Source organism: Bradysia coprophila, unplaced genomic scaffold (genome assembly GCF_014529535.1).
Source record: "Bradysia coprophila strain Holo2 unplaced genomic scaffold, BU_Bcop_v1 contig_324, whole genome shotgun sequence".
Classification (NCBI taxonomy): Eukaryota; Metazoa; Arthropoda; class Insecta; order Diptera; family Sciaridae; genus Bradysia; species Bradysia coprophila.
Window position 1 is genome coordinate 3,423,426 of NW_023503584.1, and position 22,328 is coordinate 3,445,753.

Sequence of the window (22,328 nt, forward strand, 5' to 3'; positions counted from 1 at the left end):
AATTTCCTCCATCTCATCTCTCACTACCATTGCATTTACAATCTCTAATAACCAGACGACTTCTTTTATCAACGATTCTTAATAAGCGGCTTTCGAATCATTTAACGGCAACGGGCTTCTTTTGTACATCTTCAATTCACTAAAAATAAATAAGTGTAGCCTAAACATCATCATTAAACGATAATATTCATTGCCTGTTCTATGCCACACATTCCTACTACCTTAATTATCGCATAACTAAGGGAAGTGAAACCATATCGTTACTAATTGCATATATGAGCCGGCGGGCAAGGTCGCGTGTCATTTTTTTTTATTATTATTTTTCAATTCTCTCCTTATGGCAGAATAATATATAAAAAAAAACGCCAGGCATTTATGTGGTAGGAAATAATATTGTGCCCAGCTTGTCATCGGTTACGATTTTGTTATTTTGTTTGGTCGGTTGTGTGATGCAGTTTTGTTTGGAGCGAATTGATATGTTGTGGCACCAATTATTATAATTTATAAATATAAATGTGTAGTCAATTTGTCGGCACTATTTGAATCGTAATTGTTTGGTGTTTTGTTGTGTTAATTGATGAACACATTGCCATAAATACTTGGAATGTTCCGCAATTTTTCATTAATGTTTATCCTTTCTAGTTGAATAGATAATTTTAATTGCAATTGCATAAATATGAATTATTTGTGTAACAAACAATTTGCAACATGATGAAGTCATTCGCTTCATTTTAAATACGGTTTATTAGTTGTATATAGTTGAGAACACAATAGGGCCTCATATCTATTAAATGTCAGTTTGTAGGAGGGGTGGGGTCAACCGAGACTGCAGCATCATCTAAAAGATATATACGAGAATAGCAGACGAGGAGTTGGGTTGAAATTTTCGGATTCAACAAGTGTACTGTTTTCAGTAGGGATGGGGTCAACCAAAACTGCAACATCATCTAAAAGATATAGACAAAAATAACAGACTAAGAGATGGGTTGAACTTTTCGGATTCTGAAACTATTTTGGCTTAATGTGTTCTGATCTCAATGCAATGAATGATTAATAAGGCTAAAAAGCTATAAACGTAACTGAAGAATTTTCGTCCTAAGCTTAAAAAATGAGTCCATTCGACAGATTCTTTCATTATTCTAATATGAACCGTTCCATTACCGGGCTTACCGCGAAGATAGCAGTTCAAAATATGAGAAATTCATTCATCATTTTCATAAGGAAGTTTAAAGTAAAAAGACCCACAGAAATGCCATCAGGCTCATCTAGACTGACAATACACAAGACAATATTCACTGAAAGGATCTACAAGGTATGAAGGTTGTACGTGCCTTAATTTCTTCTCTCCCACAAACACATTTTTACCGTAAAAGACAACACACACCGTCAACGGGCTTTTCGCCTAAGTGACTGAATGACATTATCAACGAACATTTACATGTAACACAAAGAGACGATATTATCCACGACGCAATATAATTACCGATTCAATCCAATCATTTTGGACAACAACCTGATGAAACGAATTATTTGTGTTGCGCTTGAGTTTCGGACCCACAACTGGTAATTCAATAATTCAATGTGATGTATCGACTAACGTACTGCGCTATTGAGGTTTTGCATTTCATATATTTTCTAAGGCCTGAAAGTTTGCTCTTGTTCTACCATTAAACAGGTATTGTCCGGTGTATCAGTCGTCCTCTTTTTTCTTATCTGGCATCTTTTCTGTGACAAATCGATCCAACAATATTCTAGCAGATGGACCAAGATTATAATTGCTTCTTACTACAAATATCCCAATTACTTTTTCCAGTGAATCTTACAATAGAAAAGTGTTTTCATTCAACTGTTTGAGTCTAATATTTGCAGCTTACGCCTAATGCTAGCTCTAATGTAATTTTGCATAGAATATACGAACTTCTAATGATCCACAACCATTTGGCAATCTGATTAAAAATCTATTGGAAAATAAAAATCCCTTTTTAATTCCCTCATTTCAACGAAATTATATACGCCATATAAAATGTTCTGTTGTGTACCCATTAGTATGTCATAGTCAATCTTGGGTGGTTGGTTCTTTTTTTCCTTCATTCAAATCAAAACCGTACAACCGCATGCACATTATTCAATATGCGTAATTAATGAAGTTTTAATCGAATGGTTGTAAACTATTCGTTGGAGGTAAAGGATGAATGATTTAATGGAACGTTTGGAGTGTCTACGATGACAACTTAAAATCTAGTTATTAGAACCGTCGCCATTTTGTTCCCCTAAGTATTTGACTGTTAGACTTCGAACGTGAAAGTAATTCTTGTTTGTTATAGTTGTTCAAGCCAAATTTTAATCATTTTCGAGGGTAAAATAATTGGTTTTTTTACCGTTGGGTGTTCCACTACCGCATGCATGCTTACGATATAATTTTCTGAACAATGAGAAAGATTAGTTCTTTACAATCCTTGATAATTTCTCCATAGCTAAAAGCTCATCATAACCATTTATAAGGGTAAGAAAGTGGCAGTAACACTGATTGTTTCGCTAAGAAATTTCCAAAACATACAAAGAAATTTATCTCAAATTTCCCAAAGATAAGTGGTTTGTGTATTGTTCACATAGTCAGCGCCATGCATTATTATCATACACTCAATTTAAGCATAAAAAGATTGAAAATAAACAAAGTGCTTTCAATTCAGTGTTTACCGTAATAATTTTCGTCTGAGAAGATCTCAGAGCCATTAAAATGCATTTTATAAGTTTTTTAAGCTGCAAATTAAGTTCAGAGTTAAAGGAAATGTGAGTGAAATATTCGTTAGATTGCTTCTAGCTTATGGTTGATATTGATGCATGCATAGCACCAGGTCCGGACTGGTGGGATGAGCATTCGAGCAATCCTCGAAGGGCTTTTTGATTTTTTACAAATTTTCGTCATTAAACGCCCGAAAGGCTTGTGTAGTCAGTCTGGTCCTGCAAAGCACTCGCTCATTGAGTAGATAATTTTCGCAAGGAACTAATGTGGTCCTGTTTACAGGTTTGTTTCACATTACTGTTTATATCGATCAAAAATTATCGAAGAAACTGTTCAGTCTGCCAGTGTACAAGAACAAATAAAGAAACGGTTGTAAAATGAGTCACACCTTAAGTGCTTTAATTCATTTAATTTGCATTACATCATTAAAAAAGAAGAATTTAATTAAATTTTAATTGTCCGCTATGACAATGTAACTCTTTTGTACAACAAACTCAATACGTTCCATGCACGGTGTCGATAGACCGTTTTTCTTCATAGCGAACGTTGCACACCCACGATACAATTCTAATTTAATACAAAACAGAATAACTACTCAAAACGTACTCAGCATAGTATCATAAAATACGCGAGACGTTGTTGGTTCGTTTTTTTGTTTTTGTTTTTGAATAGAACGCACCAGAAAAAAGCCTACAATTGTCGATGTTTCATTCTTTGTCTTGACGCTGAATGGAACTCAAGTGATTAATTAGGGTGATTCCGGGCAAATCCAGTTGTATGAATATTGTAGTATGTGTTCTTGGGTACCCTTCGCAGCGTCAAGATGCATTGAAGGATCAACTAAAAATTTTGCCAATTAATTTTTCTCCACCTCGACTTTAAGCTCAGGGTTTTTTCCCCTTCCGATTTAAACCAATTTCGATAAGAAAAGTTAATAAATAATAAAATAGAAGTTGTAAGACTGTGGTCGAGCCACAAGACTTCAGTTACGTTTTTGTTGTTACTTCACTAGACTACAAGTCGAAGTACTATTTTTCCAATACTTGTCGTCTAATTAATAAATGCAACTCTGCAGTTTAATTACTCGTGCAATTATTCGCTTGAATCAGTTATTATAAAATGGAAAAAATTCTAATCTCATCCTTTTCACCCTTATTCGGTCATCAATTTTAAATATGTACACCCCACATTCAATCAAAACTTACATAAGCAAAATATCCCCGGAATGGTCTGTTATTACAACATGAATTATGGGTTCATGAACAAGACGAATATACGACAAAAGAGTCCTTTTATGTTATGCATGAATTATTGACTACCATCGACATAATAGAGTCATTTATATGAATCAAAATATATTTTTCTGTTGTTATTTTTGCTGCTATTTTGATTTTCATTATACGTTTCCGAGCTCTAACTATAGTTAAGGACTTGACGACAACACAAAAAATTTTAAATAAAAAAAATTCTCTTTTTTTTCGAAAAAAAATCCCTTTTACAGCTTTAAATAATGTATTAGTCACAACGTTGTGGAACAGTTCTGTCTGGGATTTTTATGTTATATTGCAAGGTGGTTGACGATTTCAGATAAAGGTGAAATTGTAAAACATTATTCATATTTTATTTAGTTCTATTTATATCCTCTTACCAATCCAAAGAAAAATACTTTCTACAAGGATATCGTATGAATTTGACCGCCTACGAGTTGTTTTCAGATTATGTAAGCGCTTCCTCCAGATATTCCACAAAAGTAAATTGCAAATGATTCCGTTATTTTCAATGAATTTTCACTGACAGCAGTCTACATTGATTCTAAAGTATGGTTTCCACTCAACAAAATGTCTCACACGGAGTACTTTTTTGGTAAGAGGAAATCAAGCATAATTAGCAACAGTCCTACAACTCAAACCTTTATTGATCTTACCAAAAAGAAATGTGCAGAGCAACTGGCAAGTCGAAGCAACAGTTTATTATAAAGACTCATCTATTTACCAGAAGATTTTCCATTGACAAGTGAATGTGTACCCTCATTTACCACCAAATTATCCACTCACAAGCGAAATCATAATAACAATAAGTTGTTCATCATTCTATTTAATATTACGTTTAACATCATACGCATCAAACCCCAATATTTTTCTAAAATATTATAATAATGACTTCTACCAACTCTTATATTTTGACAAGTCGAGAGGACGACCGCAAGTATATTTGCCATCTATTTGTACGCATTATTAATCCGATACAAATGAACATTTTCAATAATAATCATAATTCTCTTTATATTCAGTCATAAGCGAGATCACATGTAAAAAAAAATTGTGTGAAAGCTGTTGTGCTTTCATCCCTCGTTTAGTCAACATAGGGGTACCTAGTAATTTTTATCTGAATTTGTGAAGCAGTTCAAGTACCTATGTAATTTGTCGAACGTGACATTTGAAGCTGGAAGTTTCATTTCATTAATCATTTTATAGTTGTTCACTGTAACGCAGTCCTCATTGAAGCGTTAGGAACACCAGTTCAGTCAAAAGAAAACGTTGTTGAGGTCTAAGTTATAATATGACTGAGTCGTAGGTATCCCCAAGTGCCGCGTGCAGGACATGATGAACGAATTTTTGTTATAAGATTTCGCCCGTATTTTCTATCAATTGGATCTAGTGGCATCCGGATTTTTTAGTCCGAACCTAACCTCTTCTTCTTGTAAAGCGAATTAATGAAATGATAGATAGACGTCCTATTAAATTGTTCCACATCCGTCTGGTAATCGAAGGCAAAATATGTTTCCTGACACATAATCATCTAAAATAATTTGTTTCGTGTAGCTCTTGCATAGTAGGTATTGTGGCAGGACTGTTGATTGTTATGCGATTTATGATTTTATTTTGATTCCGAACAATTATTTTGGGGTTGAAATATGTTTTCTTGCAAGTGGATGGGACGATTTTGTGTTCAGTATGCGTATACCATTAGGGGTTCGGGAGTTTCTCAGGTACTCAATCAAATTGGTGGTGTTTATATAAACTCAATTCATTCGAGATGTATGTTCATGACATTATCGAACAGTTTTGAATCGCAGTTAAACATTAAAATATATTTTTGTTGTTGCTCGTAACACCAAACACCTTTACTAGTAAAAGAGAAACGTTAACCGTGTTCATGACAGGTCGGTTGTAACATCTTCTTTGTTTTAAATCCACAGCGCTACCAAACGTTGTCTGCACACGAAGGTAATAGAACAATACGCCGAGCTGACAAACAAAAGTTAAAGGGTTAAAGAGATACACACATAATATTGTTTCAAAATGTTTTTTTTTTAATTATTTTCTCTCGTCGCTGTTATATTTTCATCAGCACAATACCAAACAGCTTCAGTGTACTGAGTGAATATCTCTGATACAGGGGCTGTTGACCTGATATGCAATATGGGGTTGTGTATAAAATGGCAAAAAAAAAAATTGAAAAAGGGAAATGAAAACTGTGCTATTGATTAACCGTGGGCTGTTATTTTTTGCTTTGTTTTCGGTTCGTTCAGTCTACCATACCATCACACAATTATACATCGTCATAGTGAGTTTGGATAGCACATCAAACTATTTTTAATAAGTTAAGTGTAGGGAGAATCGGGGCAATCTTGCTAATTGGAGTTTATGGTATTTACCAACTTTTTTTAAAACGTTGATTGAAAGTTATGAATTTTTGCGAGCGAAGCGAATATGAGGCAAATGATTAATAACTGAAATTCGTTTACAAAGAAAATAATTTTTAATTTTTTCTTCTTTTATTTTCAGGTTTGTCAAGGCCAACGTTATATCCTTTTCCAGCTAGTCAATATCCGTACCCTATGCTTAGTCCTGATATGTCACAAGTAGCATCGTGGTAAGTAAAATTATGAAATGTTTCAGCCCGGTATCTGAGTATTTTTGAGACGATAGCTAGAAAATAATAAGCAACAGGAAATATCCTGTTTCGACTGAGCGTTTAGTTGTCCTTGAGGCGCCTAACAATATCAAGAATGAAACAGCCTAAGTTTTTACTTTAAAAATTCTTGGGAGATGTATAAGATGTATAAGAAGGGATGTATAGTCTCAGCTTGAGAACCAAACAGAAGGTGACTGAATTATTAGAGGTCAATCATAAGCTACTCTCATATGAAATATGCATTGCCTGTTCAGCATTGCCGTTAAGCATTGTACGTCCAAGGTTCCAAATTTGCATCACCAAATCAGCATTCCTCTTCGGGTCGGGTCATAATGTCCCCACTGGTCAAAATAAAAATTTGGAACCTCGGACGTAATGCACTATTACGACATCCTCGGATTAGAACTGCAAATTTGAGATGGCTACTCCTTCGTAATTTACGTTATTTATTACACAATCATTTCTGACCTCCCAAGAATATTGCCTTGCTAAAATTGATTCATTTAAGCGCAGTATCTGTAGTCTAGTAGAACCACATTACAACTAAAATATTTTCAAAACAAACTCGCTTAACTTTGCCACTGTACTCCGAAAAAATAACACATTTCCCTTTGCCAAAATATCAACATTTAATTGAAACATCATACAGAATTTGAATTTTTATTTATTTATTAATATTTCGCCCGTAACGGAAGCTAAATGCTGCTCATAAACCATCATAAATCTATGTATTGGAAGTTTACAACATTTTTTTTAAAACAACCCAATGGGGAATTAAACAGTTGAAAGGATTACTGGTTTCGACGAACATTTGTAAATCCTTTTTCGTTTGACTTTGAGACTCCTTTTTCTCAAATGGTGCACAAATTCACATAAATGGATTATGATAGACATAGGTCGAAATGCCGTTTCATTATAAATGTGTAACGTAGTGACGACAAATTTCAACAGATTACCATGTTTATCAATGTAGTCTCTTCAATTCTAACAAAAAAAAATTCAACTTATTTGGTCAGGTCAACCAAGCATTTTTCGAAGTTATAACTTAAAACGCATGCATTGAATATTCAAACATGTGTCGTACACATTTTCTCGGCGTTTGTTTAACATAAAACGTTTTTCAATTATTTTTCTTCATTTTTTTATTTATTTTTTATCGTCGCATTGTAGATTATGCCGGCGTGCAGGCAATGTAAATGCCTCTTAAATGAATTAAAAAACAAAGAAAAGGAAATTGTTATGAGTTAACAGATTTCTTATGGGTACACTAACTTACCTTCTCGGAGATTTTAGTTTTTTATTTATTGTTTTATGGTTTGTTTTCTCTGCGCGCATGTATGTTTGAGAAATGCCATTGCAATTCAAAATATTTAAATTTTACGTCTGAAATTGTCATTGAAAGTTTATTATCGGGTGCGTTGTCGCGAGTCGTAAAAAGGTTTAGGTTTGTGTGCATTTTTTTTGCTTCAGAATTTTTTTAAAATATTTTTATATTTGTTAAGGAGTTGGCTTTTGTGTACGAAGTCCAAATTGGGAAAATTAGATATATTTTCCAGCTAGTCATCTGTTGTCAAAGACTGCGATGAAAATAAGTGACGAGCTCGATCTAGTGTCTTCTTATATAGTATAAGTAATGTATGTTGAAACAAATGAAGTAGTAGATTTTGTAGTAGTTTCTGACCGATTTCATGACAATACGATTTTGATTTGATACAAAAAATTTCATTAACTTCCAGGCACACACCTTCAGTATATTCAGCGGCATCTGGATTTAGAGGACCATATCCTTCATCTATACCAATAAATACATCACTGTCAAGGTATGAATTCCATCGGTACCCAATCGTTTTCCATTTTTTATTTTAAGTTTTTGATTGAACCCAAAGACAACAAAACACGATATAAAACCTGGAAAATGATCAGAGTCTAAACAAACATCAAACGACAATTTCACTAAATAACTTTTTCCAATTTCAGTGATTTTTCATTTCGATTTTCGCCTAGCCTGTTGCCTTCAGTTCATTCATCACCACATCATGTGCTCAATTCACATCCTGCAATTGTAACGCCCGGTCCCAAACAGGACATAGGACAAGATTCTAATCATCGATATGGAAGGTGAGTGCATCCATTTGTGTTGAATAGGCTATATATACCGGCCCCTGTAACATTTTTCATGAAATATAATTCATGTACACAATTATGGTTATGTGCTTGGGGTGAATGTCGTATTATTTACGATAGGTGGTAGAGGTGGTCTGTGTTCAATAAAGTTTGAAAGCTTCGTGTTTTCATTTCAATATTTTTTTTTTAGTTGAGAGGAATGAACTTAGATGGTGTTTTTCTTACAAACATTTTTTTTTCTGTTATTCCTTTTTTCGTCTTATTGATTTTTCAATTAAACGGAAGCTGGAATACATACAAACGATGAATGGAATAAAAAATGATTGTGGAAATAAATTCGTGTATACCATTTTAGTTTTACATTTGTGTGCGCTAAGTTATGTGAATACATAATTCTCGAATCTTGTGTGGTTTTCCGATTGGGAAATACATCAAAGTTTGAGAAAATGATTAGCATATCTGCTTTCATCGCGTTAAAATGGCATCGATGATTTAACCGAACATTTGTAGTGTGGATGAGGGGATGATGATACAATTTTCGACAAAATCATTTTGCACTTTCTATATTTCTCTCCGTTTCTTCATTATACTACTCGGTATAGCAATATTAAATCCTTTAGTTTAGATGGACCCGTTGGGGTAGCCAAGGCTACGGAATGAACTTTGTAAAACATTTATTTAATCAAAATAATTTCAATTGCAGACAGATGTTGGGTTGGGTTATGTAGGATGGATAGGGAATAAATTTGCCGAAGTTTTACATTTCTCGTAGTCGGCATTTCAATACTGCATTCTCGTCCACCCATATACATTATAAATTCTATCGAAATGAGTGAATGATGCTAGTTTTAGCTTGCCTGCGCAATTCATTAGTATTAAAATGCGGAAGCCAGTGAAGTCAATATAATAGGTACAGTATACACAACACAAAGGGCGCGTTGTCGTTGGTATTGTGCATAAATACACATCAAATGAAGGGGAGATATATTTTTTTTATGCAATTGCATGTTGTTGATTTATATTTCACTCAGTTGGAGAAATGCGCCATAGAAAAGTGTATGACTTTTCCAAGGATATTTAGTGCCATTCGCTTTGACATATAGTCGTCTAATTGGAAAGATTGTGGACAGTGACACGGAAATAAATTCAACATTTTCAGCGATAATAGCAATCGAATACAAGTGTTTGGAAAGATAGTGAGACAATATAAAAGACCGGTTGGACATTGTGTACCATAAACAAGAGCTAAGTGAAACAAACGAAATTGAATTGTTGAACGATTGTAGACAAGGAACTTTGTGCGATTGAAATGAGGGGAAATTTTTCATATTTCTTTTCTATGTTATTCCAAGTGAATTAAAAGTACATTTGCATTGCACATTGACAATATCATTGAATGGTTAAAGCAGTTTGTTTGCTCGGTAGGACCGAAGTTTCGCACAAATTGACGAGAAATTAAATCGTTTCGCTTGTGTTAGCTCTGCATATGTATATATGAACTATAATTTACTGCTGCGCGTTATCGCATTCATTCAATGAAGCCACATAACCTGTGGATTGTGAGGATGACATTTGGAGAGTGATGGGACTTTAAAAATGATTCCCCTATTTCAATTTTGTACGATATGGTAACACACATAATAGAGTGATGTGTACAATTTATTGATTTAATATTTCATTCGGTGGTGGTGTGGTGCCACAGATTCCATTGTTGTTGTTATTCTTTTTATTTGGTGAAAAGGACCATTATCCTGGCTCTGTTCTTTGTTTCGACGTTTATGATAAGATCGAAGATGCTTTTGCACATGGATACATCGTTCGTTGATATCTTTGGACAGTTACAGTAGCATGTAACGAATGGATTTTTGTAAATTGAAAAATGGTCGTGATTAGAGAAGTGGGTTGATTTGCCTGATTGACTCAATTTGCCACAATTTAAACGAATGATGGAACACAATGAACCGCTCAATTTATCGATAAAAAAGCGACCAATTGCTGTTGTTCCTCCTTCGTCGACATCGTTAAATAATATTTCTGGACCTCAACCGATCGCAAACATTTCCGATGACTTCTTCAACATCAAATCCAGTGGATCGCCGTCGCCAGATCATGATGGGGTACAGTCTCGAGCAGCGAATTCGCCCGCCACGGCAACATCAGTCTCGTTCGCTTCGTCAGCACTACGGACTCATTCGCCCGATCCGCAACCGCAAAATCTACTATCACCAGCCAACCGAACCAATTTCCTCTATCCTCTGGCATCACCAACACTACTGTCAGAGTCGACTTCATCTGGTAATCAATCGGGGCTTTCGTATGACGAAACGATGACAACCTACCTCAATCAGCAACAATCGCTTGACATTGCCAAAATCCATTTGGAACGCTACCTTAAGCTAACCAATCAGTATTTACAATCAACGGCTGAATCGAAAATGACGCCCAACGAAACAATCAACCACTTGATCCGCACCAACATACTGACCAATAAAATTGCGGCGAATAATCTCATTTCGATCATCAATAAATTGCTGGAGCAAAATATTATGTCGGAATATTACTACAAGCATGCAGCGACATTCTGTCAGCCCAACAATGAACTATTTGGCACAGAAGATACAGCGGAAGATGGTGGGGAAGCTGACGATCAGAATGATGAGGGAAATGATGTAATTTATGCGATTAATTCATATCATCAAGCAAAATATGGCATAACTAGTGGTGGTAGTTTAATGCCACCGGAAACTGTAACATCGTCCAAGAAAAAATCTAACTTAAATGCCGTCTCTTCACACAAATACTCGGCTCTTAATTCCAATCTGTTGAGCAGAAGTAATGAGAGGTTTGTGCAGGAATTTTCCGTCCAATCTCTCACTAAAACTAACAATACGTCACTAATGTTGCCACAATCATAACTAAACGATTTCCATTTCGATTTCAGGAACACATTAGATCACCAAAAAAATTCGCCGGGTATCCAGTCCGACAAGCAAGACAGTGCCAATGAAAAGAAGAAACCACATATCAAGAAACCACTAAATGCATTTATGTTGTATATGAAGGAGATGCGGGCCAAAGTGGTGGCCGAATGTACGCTTAAAGAATCAGCAGCCATTAACCAAATATTGGGCCGAAGGGTAAGCTTTCTGTTACTTATCTGATTTCGGAACTGTCCAAGTTTTACTGATGTTTCGTCTCAATATTTTTTGTTTCACATTTTTGATCAGTTTTTTAGAATTTGTGATTTATGAGGGACGGTTGTCTCTGCGGACATAGAGTGTACAGGTGTAAGGTCTTACTTGACTGTTCATTCGAATATTTATTTTTAATTTATCTATTTTTGATAGTTTAATGGGCTGAAAACGCATCAATAAATTGAATTATCGATCAAAGCAATTGTCATAGTAGTTTTCAGGGCTGAAAATGTATGAAAGAACGATGTTGTTTCGCATCAGTACTAAAGTAGCATCGATAGTCTACGGTAAGACAGGTGTTATGATCGGCAATTGCAATTGCTGGTGTTTCTTTAGCATTTTAGTGACTGAGTCCAAAACCGCCATAGACATCACAAATTCTAGAACCTGATCATTTACAAATATAAACTCAAAGAAAAATGTTAAACGAATATATTAATGCAGTGGCATTCACTAAACCGAGACGAACAGAGTAAATACTATGAAAAAGCTCGACAAGAACGTCAATTGCACATGGAATTATATCCGGGGTGGAGCGCGCGTGACAACTATGGTTATGTTTCAAAAAAGAAGAAACGTAAAAAAGACAGATCGCCCGCGGATTCGGGAGGTATATATAAAATAGTGACTAATTTGCTAGTTACAACAACTATGAAAAAAGGATTTAAAAAGAAAGTTTTAGTTGACCAAGGCTTTTTATTGAATGATTTTTTTTTTAATTTACTTTGTCTTTAGGCTTTCAAAATGATAATAAAATGAAGCTTATTTATAAAAATACAAGTCATGTTTATGTAATAAATATTTAACATTAAAATATGAATTTTACCATGAGCAAAATCAGCCATTTTCCGTTTGACAAAAAATATTTAGAATTTTTCTTTTCAATTTTTTGTTGCTTTTGCACAGCTTTTAATGAACATATTATCCTCTTTTGTTTTGTACTTACAGTGACAGGCACTGCGTTTTGTGTCGATGTTTACTTCAGATCAATTTACCAGCTGATGGGTATTCCCACACTGATGAGTGAACAAGTCTAAACTTGTAGACTACAACACATAAGAACCTTAGTGTAAAAGAGATGCAAGATCGTGAGAGAGCAAACGTGTGAAATTCTCTCACAAAATCGTGCATCACTTTAGCACTAAGTTTTTTTTGCGTTGCAGGGCAGATTTGTAGCCTACATCTGTGGCTTCATTTGGTGGCTTCATTTGTGCGTTTTCATTGTATTTTCAATGATATCTTTTCGCAAAAGAATCCATTTTGAAAAATGTAAAACTGCAACAACGGCCAAAAAACTGTAAAGTTTGAATGAAAAATTGATTTGTTTTTTGCAGTTTGACCGGATCTGAGAAAAGCTAGGAGTTTAGACATATTCAGTCAAACTGCTGAGACCTATCAGCTGGTCAAACTACCATAAATAAATCTGTGTTTCATTTAAAACTTACACATTTTTGGTCGGTATTGCAGTTATACATTTTTCACAAATAGATTTTTATAAAAAGAAATCTGAAATATACTATAAAAAACGCAGAAAATGTAGACTTTTCAGCGAAGCAGCGATTCCTTTTAATACTTATTTACATACAGATGTCCAGTAAATCTGTAAATCCACACATTCAAATATGTTTGAGAGTACAAATACCTACCAGCTGAAGCATACATCGACACAAATTCAGATGACATTCACTGTAGATTTTTCTTATCAATTTATTTATTTCCATTCCATTATTTTATCATTCTATCATTCTTATTTAGAGACTCAACCAGAGTCATTTTTGAAGTGAGACTTAATTTGAAAATTTGAGTTTTTTTTTTGGTTCGTTTTGATATTAGTCTCACAACAAAAGTCGATTGAAAATTGAAAAAAAAATGCACAGGAAAAATGGTTGATTTTCATTTCTTCCAAATCAAAGTTTTTTTTAGTTTTATTCCGCGCAAAAAATATATTTATATTGCTATCCATTACACATACAGATTTTTTGACAGTTCAAAAACATTTTCCATATTATTTTTCGAAATTCTTTTTTAAAAAAATATAAAATTTTACAAAGTTCGGGAAAAAAAATTAATGAAAAATCGAAAGAAATGATGAAAAACGAAAGAGAAAGAAATCAATTGTAAGCATAAATATACATATACAATAACGAAAAAAATAAAGGAAAAAAGAAGAAAAAATTAAAAAAATTAAATCTTAAAAAGGCTAAAAATATAAAAAAATAAAAAATTCTAAAAAAAATTTGATTTGGAATCGAAAGCAAATAAAAAAGGTAATTTTTGTCCAAAACAAGGTAAAGAAGAAGAAAAAAAAATCATCAGAGCCCGATAAGCATACGATCACAATTAACACTAATTGATATGCCTTTTTTATTTGACATAACTCTCTTTTTAAATGTTTTTTTCTTAATTTAATTTTATAAACGAAAAAACGAAACTTAATCGCAGAATGAGAATTTGAAAAAAAAAATTAAAAAATAAAATCAAGAAAACCACATTTTAAGCCACTATCAGATAATGAGAAGAACAGTAAGATGAATAACAAATTCACAAACAGAAGAACATAATAAATTGAAATTAACCAATTTTTTTGTTGAAATTAATTGAAGTAAATTTACGATTTTCTCGCAGAATTTGTGAATTACAAACGAAGAATTATTTTTTAACCAAAACTAACCGGGAGAATCATTCGAAACAACAAAATTTTTCAAATTAGAAGAAACAAAACGTCATTTATATATGTATATTTTGCTGCAAAATGATTTAAATTAGACTTTTAATGTATTACATATATGTCACGAAGAGCATATAAATTCACTGTAGCATGATATTTTTGCAAGAAAGCGTCATCGCAAGAATCTTAAACGTTTTATCGCATAACCTATTGCATTGAAAGATTTTTCTTTTCCACAATTCGCATGATATAACCTTCAATATAAATCGAGAGGCTTGTTACACTGTATCGAAATTTGTTTTTGGGAGCCACGGCAGCGCTACCACGAGGGTCCTGACAAGAGTAGGGACTATTTCTGCGAAATTTTTTTTCCAAATTTTTAACATATTTTCCTTCATTTTTTCAAGTTTCCCCAGGTTTTGATGGGAAAATTAAGAAAAGATGGGAAAATCCAAGAAAACTTGGGAAAATGTTTTCCCAAAAATTGTCCCTGAAATTTCTAGTGAGAAACAAAATTGTGTGTCGAAAACACTAATACTGGTACCACATGAAGAATAAAACTGTTATTAAAAGGCATGTCATTCCTGAACAGTTGAAAATAAAAGTGAGCAAGCAGACCCGAGATTTCTATAACAAATTTCTGACATGCCTGAGAGTCGCACCGTTTTGAACTTAACTGATAAATTCCTCTCGTCCAATGTCTCTGCAGGCGGAATTACTGTTATACGATGTGGGAAACCTTTCTGGTATTCAAAAAATGCGTTGTTTGCTTCCAGAAGCGACATATTAATAAAACTTGATGTGCACTGATATCGTCATTTTGAGGCCAAGTTTCATTTATTTACCATATAAGCTGGCAGCACTTTTTTGTTGGCTACAAAATAGGCTACATTGAATGATTTTGCCGTAAGAACCTGTCGTAGAAAGCATTATTGAACAGGGTTGAGTTTATTTTCAGTAGCTCAACCCTATTCCATACTTTGTTGCATTGACTCTTGAAAGACGGTAGTTGCACAAATCTGTTTCTCGACGTGTTTATTTAAATTTTTGGAAATATTCGCTTGAATTGGTGTTTCGAAACGTTGGAAATTTTCTGGAAAATGTTTGAACTACTTAGATCCTTCGATATTTGGAAAATCTGTCAAAAACTTTGTATGTTTGTATATGCATTTTATTACATTTTTCGTTCTTTATTTTCGCTGTTAGTTTAGAATTAAAAAAAAAAACGCTTTTTACAAAAACCAAATATTTCAAATCAATACACCCGAAACCGTAAAAACGATCAGTCGTCAAGAATTCATCAGTTCACTGCAAAAGGAAAATCGAACCAGATTAACGTGTCGTTTCCCCCGCTATATGGTTTCATATTGAATGACTGTGCTGTCGGAATTTATGAAACCCCGAACTTAAATACAAATAAAACAATTGATGAATTTCCAAAAAAATAACTTTACACAAATTCATATATGTCTAAACATAGTGGCATGCACTTGGCCGTGAAGAGCAAGCAAAATATTACGAACTCGCAAGACGCGAGCGACAATTACATATGCAAATGTACCCGGACTGGAGTTCTCGTACAAATGCATCTCGTGGCAAGAAGAGGAAACGAAAACAAGATCCAAACGATGGAGGTAGTTGAATATATTTATTGTCTAGTAAAAAAATTTAATTTAAAATAAAAACCTGGTGAATTCGTAAGGAGGGAACTTTATGTTAATGATACGAATCAAATTCGAAAGGCATACCGTTATCAGTGGTTCACGAAATTTTTTAATTTTGTTTTCTTTTAAAATATGGAAACATTCTCATTCTGACGATTAAATTGCAAAATAAAAAACTTTTTAAGCAAAAAATGATTTCAGTAGAAATTAATCCTTCATTTTAACATCTAGGCAACAATATGAAGAAGTGTCGTGCCAGGTTCGGTTTGGATCAACAAAATCAATGGTGTAAACCTTGCAGGTGAGATCCTTATTTCGTATTTACTTATTTTTAACACTTATTTTTCTTCTGTTTCTTTTTTTTTTGGTTTTATCATTTTTTTTTATAAATTTTTGATTTATTTAAATTATTAATTTTTATCGATAAGAACACGAGTGTGTGAGTGGATCGTTTGATATCACTTTTGAATTTGCTCGAGCCAAGTATTTTCCTATGTCAAACTCGAAATAATTAGATGAGGACAAGCGGACTGCTATAAGATCTAAAATTAACCTTTCAGAAACAACTAATCATCTGTTGTTGACAATGAACTAGTTTCTTCATAAGCAGCAAAATGAAGTAGAAGATTTTGCGAACTGGGCGTTGTTCACTTTATATACTTGCTTCTTGCTTGTAAATCGCGTTTATCTTCCTCTACTCATGCAGGAAAACTTGATAAACTGTGCAAGAATATAAAGTAGTACATCGAACTCGGGGAAAAACTGTTTTCTGACTCGTGGTCCTATAGCACTTAGCCTCGGCTCAGGCTGCAAATTTTACACTAGTTAGAAAAAACATTTTTCCCTGTAGTTATATCCACTACTAATCAAAAGAAGCAACACATTCGATAATGCTATCTTATTAGGTTTTCCGTTTCTAAAAGGTTCGAATATTAAGTGATTCTCAAAATGATAAGTTTGTAAATCATTTTCTCGTACACTAAAATATAAGCAGCACTGAAGCGTTCAAATCACTTAGTCAAAATCAAAGTAAACCATTTTCTTTCCATCTCTTTGTGTATTAGTAATTAGGGTGTACGGCTATGCCTTGGATTCGTGGACCAAAGGAATTGCATGGAGAGCGTTAAATATTGAACTTGAGTACTTTCTAGTTGCTAAAACCTTTTGTTAAAAGTTAGATATTTTGTGTTACTTTTCGGACAAGGGCAAAGTAACGTTTTATCCAAGTTAGTTCACTTTTGGAAAAATCATATAGATTTCCTCAATGTTTTGATTCTACAAAAAATTCGATTACATTAAGACATAAAGATAAAATGCGTTGTAACTTGCATCCTAGGTCGTAGATTGTAAATAATTTATTGACTAATCAACTGTGACGAGATTATTTTTATTTTTACTTTTTTATTTGAACGAGCTCCAGTTTGGTTTTATTTAAAAAAAAAAGACTTAAATCGAAAACACTTCCATGAAAGTTAACATATTAAAAGAAGAAAGAAAAAAACAGACATAGAAACATCATTATTTCTTACGAATATTTTTATTGATTTCTTTTAACTCAACTTTTTGTTTTAATACAATTTATGATTATAATTTCTTTTTACACTAGTTTTGTAGATAAGTCTCATAATTATGTACCCATTTAACACTTCAAATAAATTACAGCCATCATTATACTGACGACATGTTAAGCTTAACAACCAGTAGAGAGCTTTTGCGAACTTTCAGTGTCCTTCTATCTCTATTGGAGAAATTCAACATGTCACTGAAAAAAGAAAACTTAAAGCTTTCAACAGCTTTGTTAACTCACAGAACATTACAGAATCTTTCTGTTAAATTAATTTAGAGAAACTTTACATTTTCTCCAGGGATTTCTCACTAAATTACAAACTTCGCTCTTTTAGTAAATTCTTCTGTGATTCCGCTGCTTCATTTCTAAAAATGTTTCCCGTTATCTTACGTTGTTTTCGCTTAACACGACAGTATAATAAACACAGTTTGTTACCAGTTGCAAACCTGGACAACATTCTATTTCATTTACGCGTTTTTAATTGAATTTTATTTTTTAGTCGATTTAGAGCCATCGTGTAATTTCAAGTTAATGTTAGGGTTTTTAACCTAATTTATGGTTGTCGAAAATGTGTGCATCGGAACAAGTAAAGAGGGACACTTTGTAATGGAAAAAGTTTAACTTAAAATTTTTACTACTTGAAATATACAGGTTGTTTTGGTCGTCGTACATACATCGCGTTTGTACTTTTATCAAAGGGAAATGTTTTTGCAGTTGAGCTTTTTATTATTTATTGTTTTGCTTTTCGCATTGCTATGATTTTGTTCGTATTAATGGTTTTTAATTTTCTTTCTATTTTTTGTTACAAAAAGAAAAAAAAATCAATTTCAAACATCTCAATATCCATCAAAAAACAAAGAAAGATTTTTTTTCATATTCTTCATATCCCATAGTCCTAGTTTGCCCGTACTATCGACTACAGCTGGTGGCGGTGTAAACATGATGCCAACAACCCCATCTTCCTCGTCGTCGTCGGCATCATCGACACATCTACAAGTAATCGGTTCGTCCGTTGTTTCGTCTCAACAACAAAGTGGACCACAAGCATCACCACAAGCGCCTACATATGTGAATCTATAGGATGGGCTAAACCCTCGCCATTTTTATTACAATATATGATGTGCATTGGATAGGAATCGATTCATGGACGAAATGTGGACGGAAACATCTTAAAGCAAGGGAAATGTGCACATGAATCGGAATGGAATGGACAGCATCAAGTATATATTGGAATAGAAAATGGCGTCGGTTTAGTTTGGACGACAAAAAACAAAAAGAAAAAAGAAAATTTAAAAATTACGACGCATTGGACCACTCCCACATTGAATACTCATCGAGAGAGACACTGAGAACGGGATTCAAGTGATCCGGCTATTGACTACTTAACACAGGGAAAAGTCAGTTTATCAAAATATTTGTTGAAAGTTTTTGAGTTTTCAATTTTTGTTGTTGAAATTTTGATGTTTCTTGCTGCTGTTTTTCGATTTTTTTTTTGATTTTTTTTCGGTTCGACATGATGTTTCTTAATCCCCAGCGTACAAGTTTTTATTTTTAAAAATTCTTTTATCGATGTTGTGTGTAATTTGGAAATTGAATTGATTAGGATTTGCTGACATTTTATTTAATACCTGGATCTGAATCTGATTTTTTGGTTTATGATTTCGTATGAATAAAACTTTTGATGTGTAGCAGTTGCATGACCTTTTTTTGCATCATCTAATTTTTGTCGATTTTTATATTTGAACTTTGCATCCAGAGCAGAATCGATGCCAAAGTTCAAGTATGGCAAATGTCTTTCTGCAAATTTTTTCCACTAAACATTTTTTTAGAATTTTTTTTTAGCATGGCTGATGTTGGTGTTCACTAAATCTGGAAGCTGTTCGATTTCTTGAAAAGGTCACCAATTTTAAGTACTAGAACGACCACTTACGAGAGTCCTTTTAGAACTTACCTCTTAACACTGAGAAAACGTTGACCCGTTCTTCGTAGAAATCGAACAGTTCCGTTTCTAACTGAAATTATTCTTTTCTTAAGAAATCGACTCACATTTCCCGATTCTAATTTTCTTTTTCTTTTACCTTTTTTTATGAAGACGCAAGAAGAAATGCATTCGCTACATGGAATCTGAAGGCGATGAGGGAGGCGATCTCGATAACCATGTCAGCGACGACAATTTGGGCAGTTGCGGAAGTGTTGATGACGCCAAGACACCTGAAGATGACACAGAATCACTGAACCAATCACTATCCTCACCCGGTTGTGGTAGTGTTCTATCGAGTTTACAGTCACCGTCTGCAAGTTTAGCGAGTCCATTGAATCTGCTGGCAAGTCCGTTAACTCCACAGGGCATTATTCACAACACAGATCACCAATCAATGTATGTGGACAGTCAATCGAGTCAATCGTCACACCAGCAACAAAAGAAATTGAACAACAACAACAACATGAATAGTAATAGTTCCGTTGTGCCAACGTCGACGACATCGACAGCAACATCGACGAGTGATTCAGCGCTTCTACATCATAACCATATGAATCAAACGCTGGAAAGGATGTCGCCACTACCTCGACCACCATCTGATTCAACGTCTTTGTTTGATATTAAGCCAAATATTAAAATTGAGCCGGGTCTTTTAGGATCGTTGCCGGCTTCGTCGAGAAAATTAGGGAAGATTCATTTGCCAAATCCATCACTGCAGCAACACCGCGACCAGCATTCGTTGTCACAGTCACAGCATAATCAACAACACTTGCTGCCTCATCCCGAAATGTTTTTCGAAAAAGCGACACGAAATCCAGTTGGCGTGAATCCACAAGACATAAACAATCCGTTGAGCATTAATCAACTAACGAAACCAGTTTACGTTAACCACCATTCGCCGATCCACCCGCAGCACCACCACCTAATTAATATCGGCAGCCCGTTGTCGCCCGCATCGACATCATCGAGTTCATCACTGGTAACATCACTGCATCAAAGCCTACCACTATCCACATCAGCATCACAACACCAGCAGCATCAAAATGCCATGCGACAACATCTGCATCACAATATGAACTTTACCACACCATCCCTACCAGTGACAAACTCTCATCATCCACAACATCCACACAGTCACCATCATCATCTAAGTCATCATTTACAGCACCTGGCGCCGTCATTATCGCACGGCTACCCAATGTCACCGGCAGCAACGATATCTTCATCACAAATTCCACCTCCCCAAGGAGTTTCAGCCGCAACTGGCCACCATCGTGGCGGTGACGATGGATGCGCTATCAGTGTGACGTAACATCACGCCCCATTCAACGGCTGGGAACGTTGTGCAGAGAGCGGTAGTGATAGTTTGTTGATACGATGCATATAAAAATATACTAAGCTAGCTATACGTAATAAGAAGTTGAACCGAATCGGATGTGTGAAACGAATGGACTCAAAACTCAATATATTCGATATGTGCCACTCATCATATGTATTTGTAATCTAACGAGAAACAAACAAAATGCCATAATAAGTAAGTTCTGAAGAGACGAGACTGTGTAGAATCTTGATCTTGCGTTGCCATGCCGCCAATTTTGGATTTAAAAATTTTAATGGAAAAATTGACATCGTGCTAGTGCGGTTGAAAGTTTTGAAATCTTTTTTTTTGTAGAAAATTTTTATTCTTTTGTTCATTTTGCAGAAATTAATTTTTTTTCTGATCTCAACTAAAAACACATATAGAGAGAAAGAGCGCATTATTAGTGGAATAAATGGGCAAAAAAATGTGGATGAGAGATGTATCGAACTTGGAGTGCCAGACAAATAATATTTTTTTAAAAATATGAGAGACAAACAACCGAAAAAAATTTTTAAATAAAAGAAATGGAAAACATTCGATAAAAAAGAAACCCAGAAAAATATGAGAAATAAGTTTTGTGATAACACATTTGCAAATGGAAAACGGATTTAAATTTTTTTTTTTAAATTACGAAAACAACAAAAAGAAAGAGAGAACACAAATTGTATTTTGCCAAATTAGTATTTAAGCGAGCGAGTAATATTGTACTTAAAATTAATGATTTTTTTTAAGTGAGAAATTATTTTATTGAAGCAGATGCTGATTTTGTGAAAGAAGAAAAGAAACGGCTGATGTCATTTCTTGTCACTAATTTTTTATTTTTATTTTCTTTATGTTGATCGATTACAACAAAAAAACGATCCAAACGAAAAATCACGATCACAGTGATCAAATTTTACAATTCCAAAATTGTTTATTTTCGCAGCAACTTTCGTGATTCCATCCATGTCCCGCGGTGCGCTTCCTTATTTTATTTCGTTTAAACGAAACAATCTTTTATACTCTGTTCGTTTTTCAACGATTTTATAAAAGTAATTTAAAAAGAATTTTTAACGAAGCTCTATCACGTGCATGGAAATATTGTTTTCTTACCAGTCACCAGGGCCTAT

At 34.1% G+C, this 22,328-nt stretch overlaps 1 protein-coding gene across 8 annotated transcripts in view; it reads left to right on the plus strand.

The window, feature by feature from the left end:
• LOC119079471 (protein pangolin, isoforms A/H/I/S) overlaps positions 1-22,030 on the plus strand; it is an 86,818-nt gene extending 64,788 nt beyond the window's left edge. For 2 of the 8 annotated variants that reach the window (XM_037187403.1, XM_037187404.1), the window contains 7 exons: positions 6,532-6,619; positions 8,398-8,481; positions 8,639-8,779; positions 11,727-11,922; positions 12,424-12,589; positions 16,543-16,612; positions 19,971-22,030. In XM_037187403.1, the coding sequence (XP_037043298.1) occupies positions 6,532-6,619; positions 8,398-8,481; positions 8,639-8,779; positions 11,727-11,922; positions 12,424-12,589; positions 16,543-16,612; positions 19,971-21,171 (1,946 nt within the window). In that variant the 3' untranslated portion in view covers positions 21,172-22,030. Of the gene's footprint in view, positions 1-6,531; positions 6,620-8,397; positions 8,482-8,638; positions 8,780-9,573; positions 11,628-11,726; positions 11,923-12,423; positions 12,590-16,127; positions 16,282-16,542; positions 16,613-18,771; positions 19,276-19,970 lie in introns of those variants that run through there. The other 6 variants (XR_005088176.1, XM_037187405.1, XR_005088175.1 and 3 more) reach the window with 6 other exon arrangements.
• Positions 22,031-22,328: the final 298 nt, after the last annotated feature.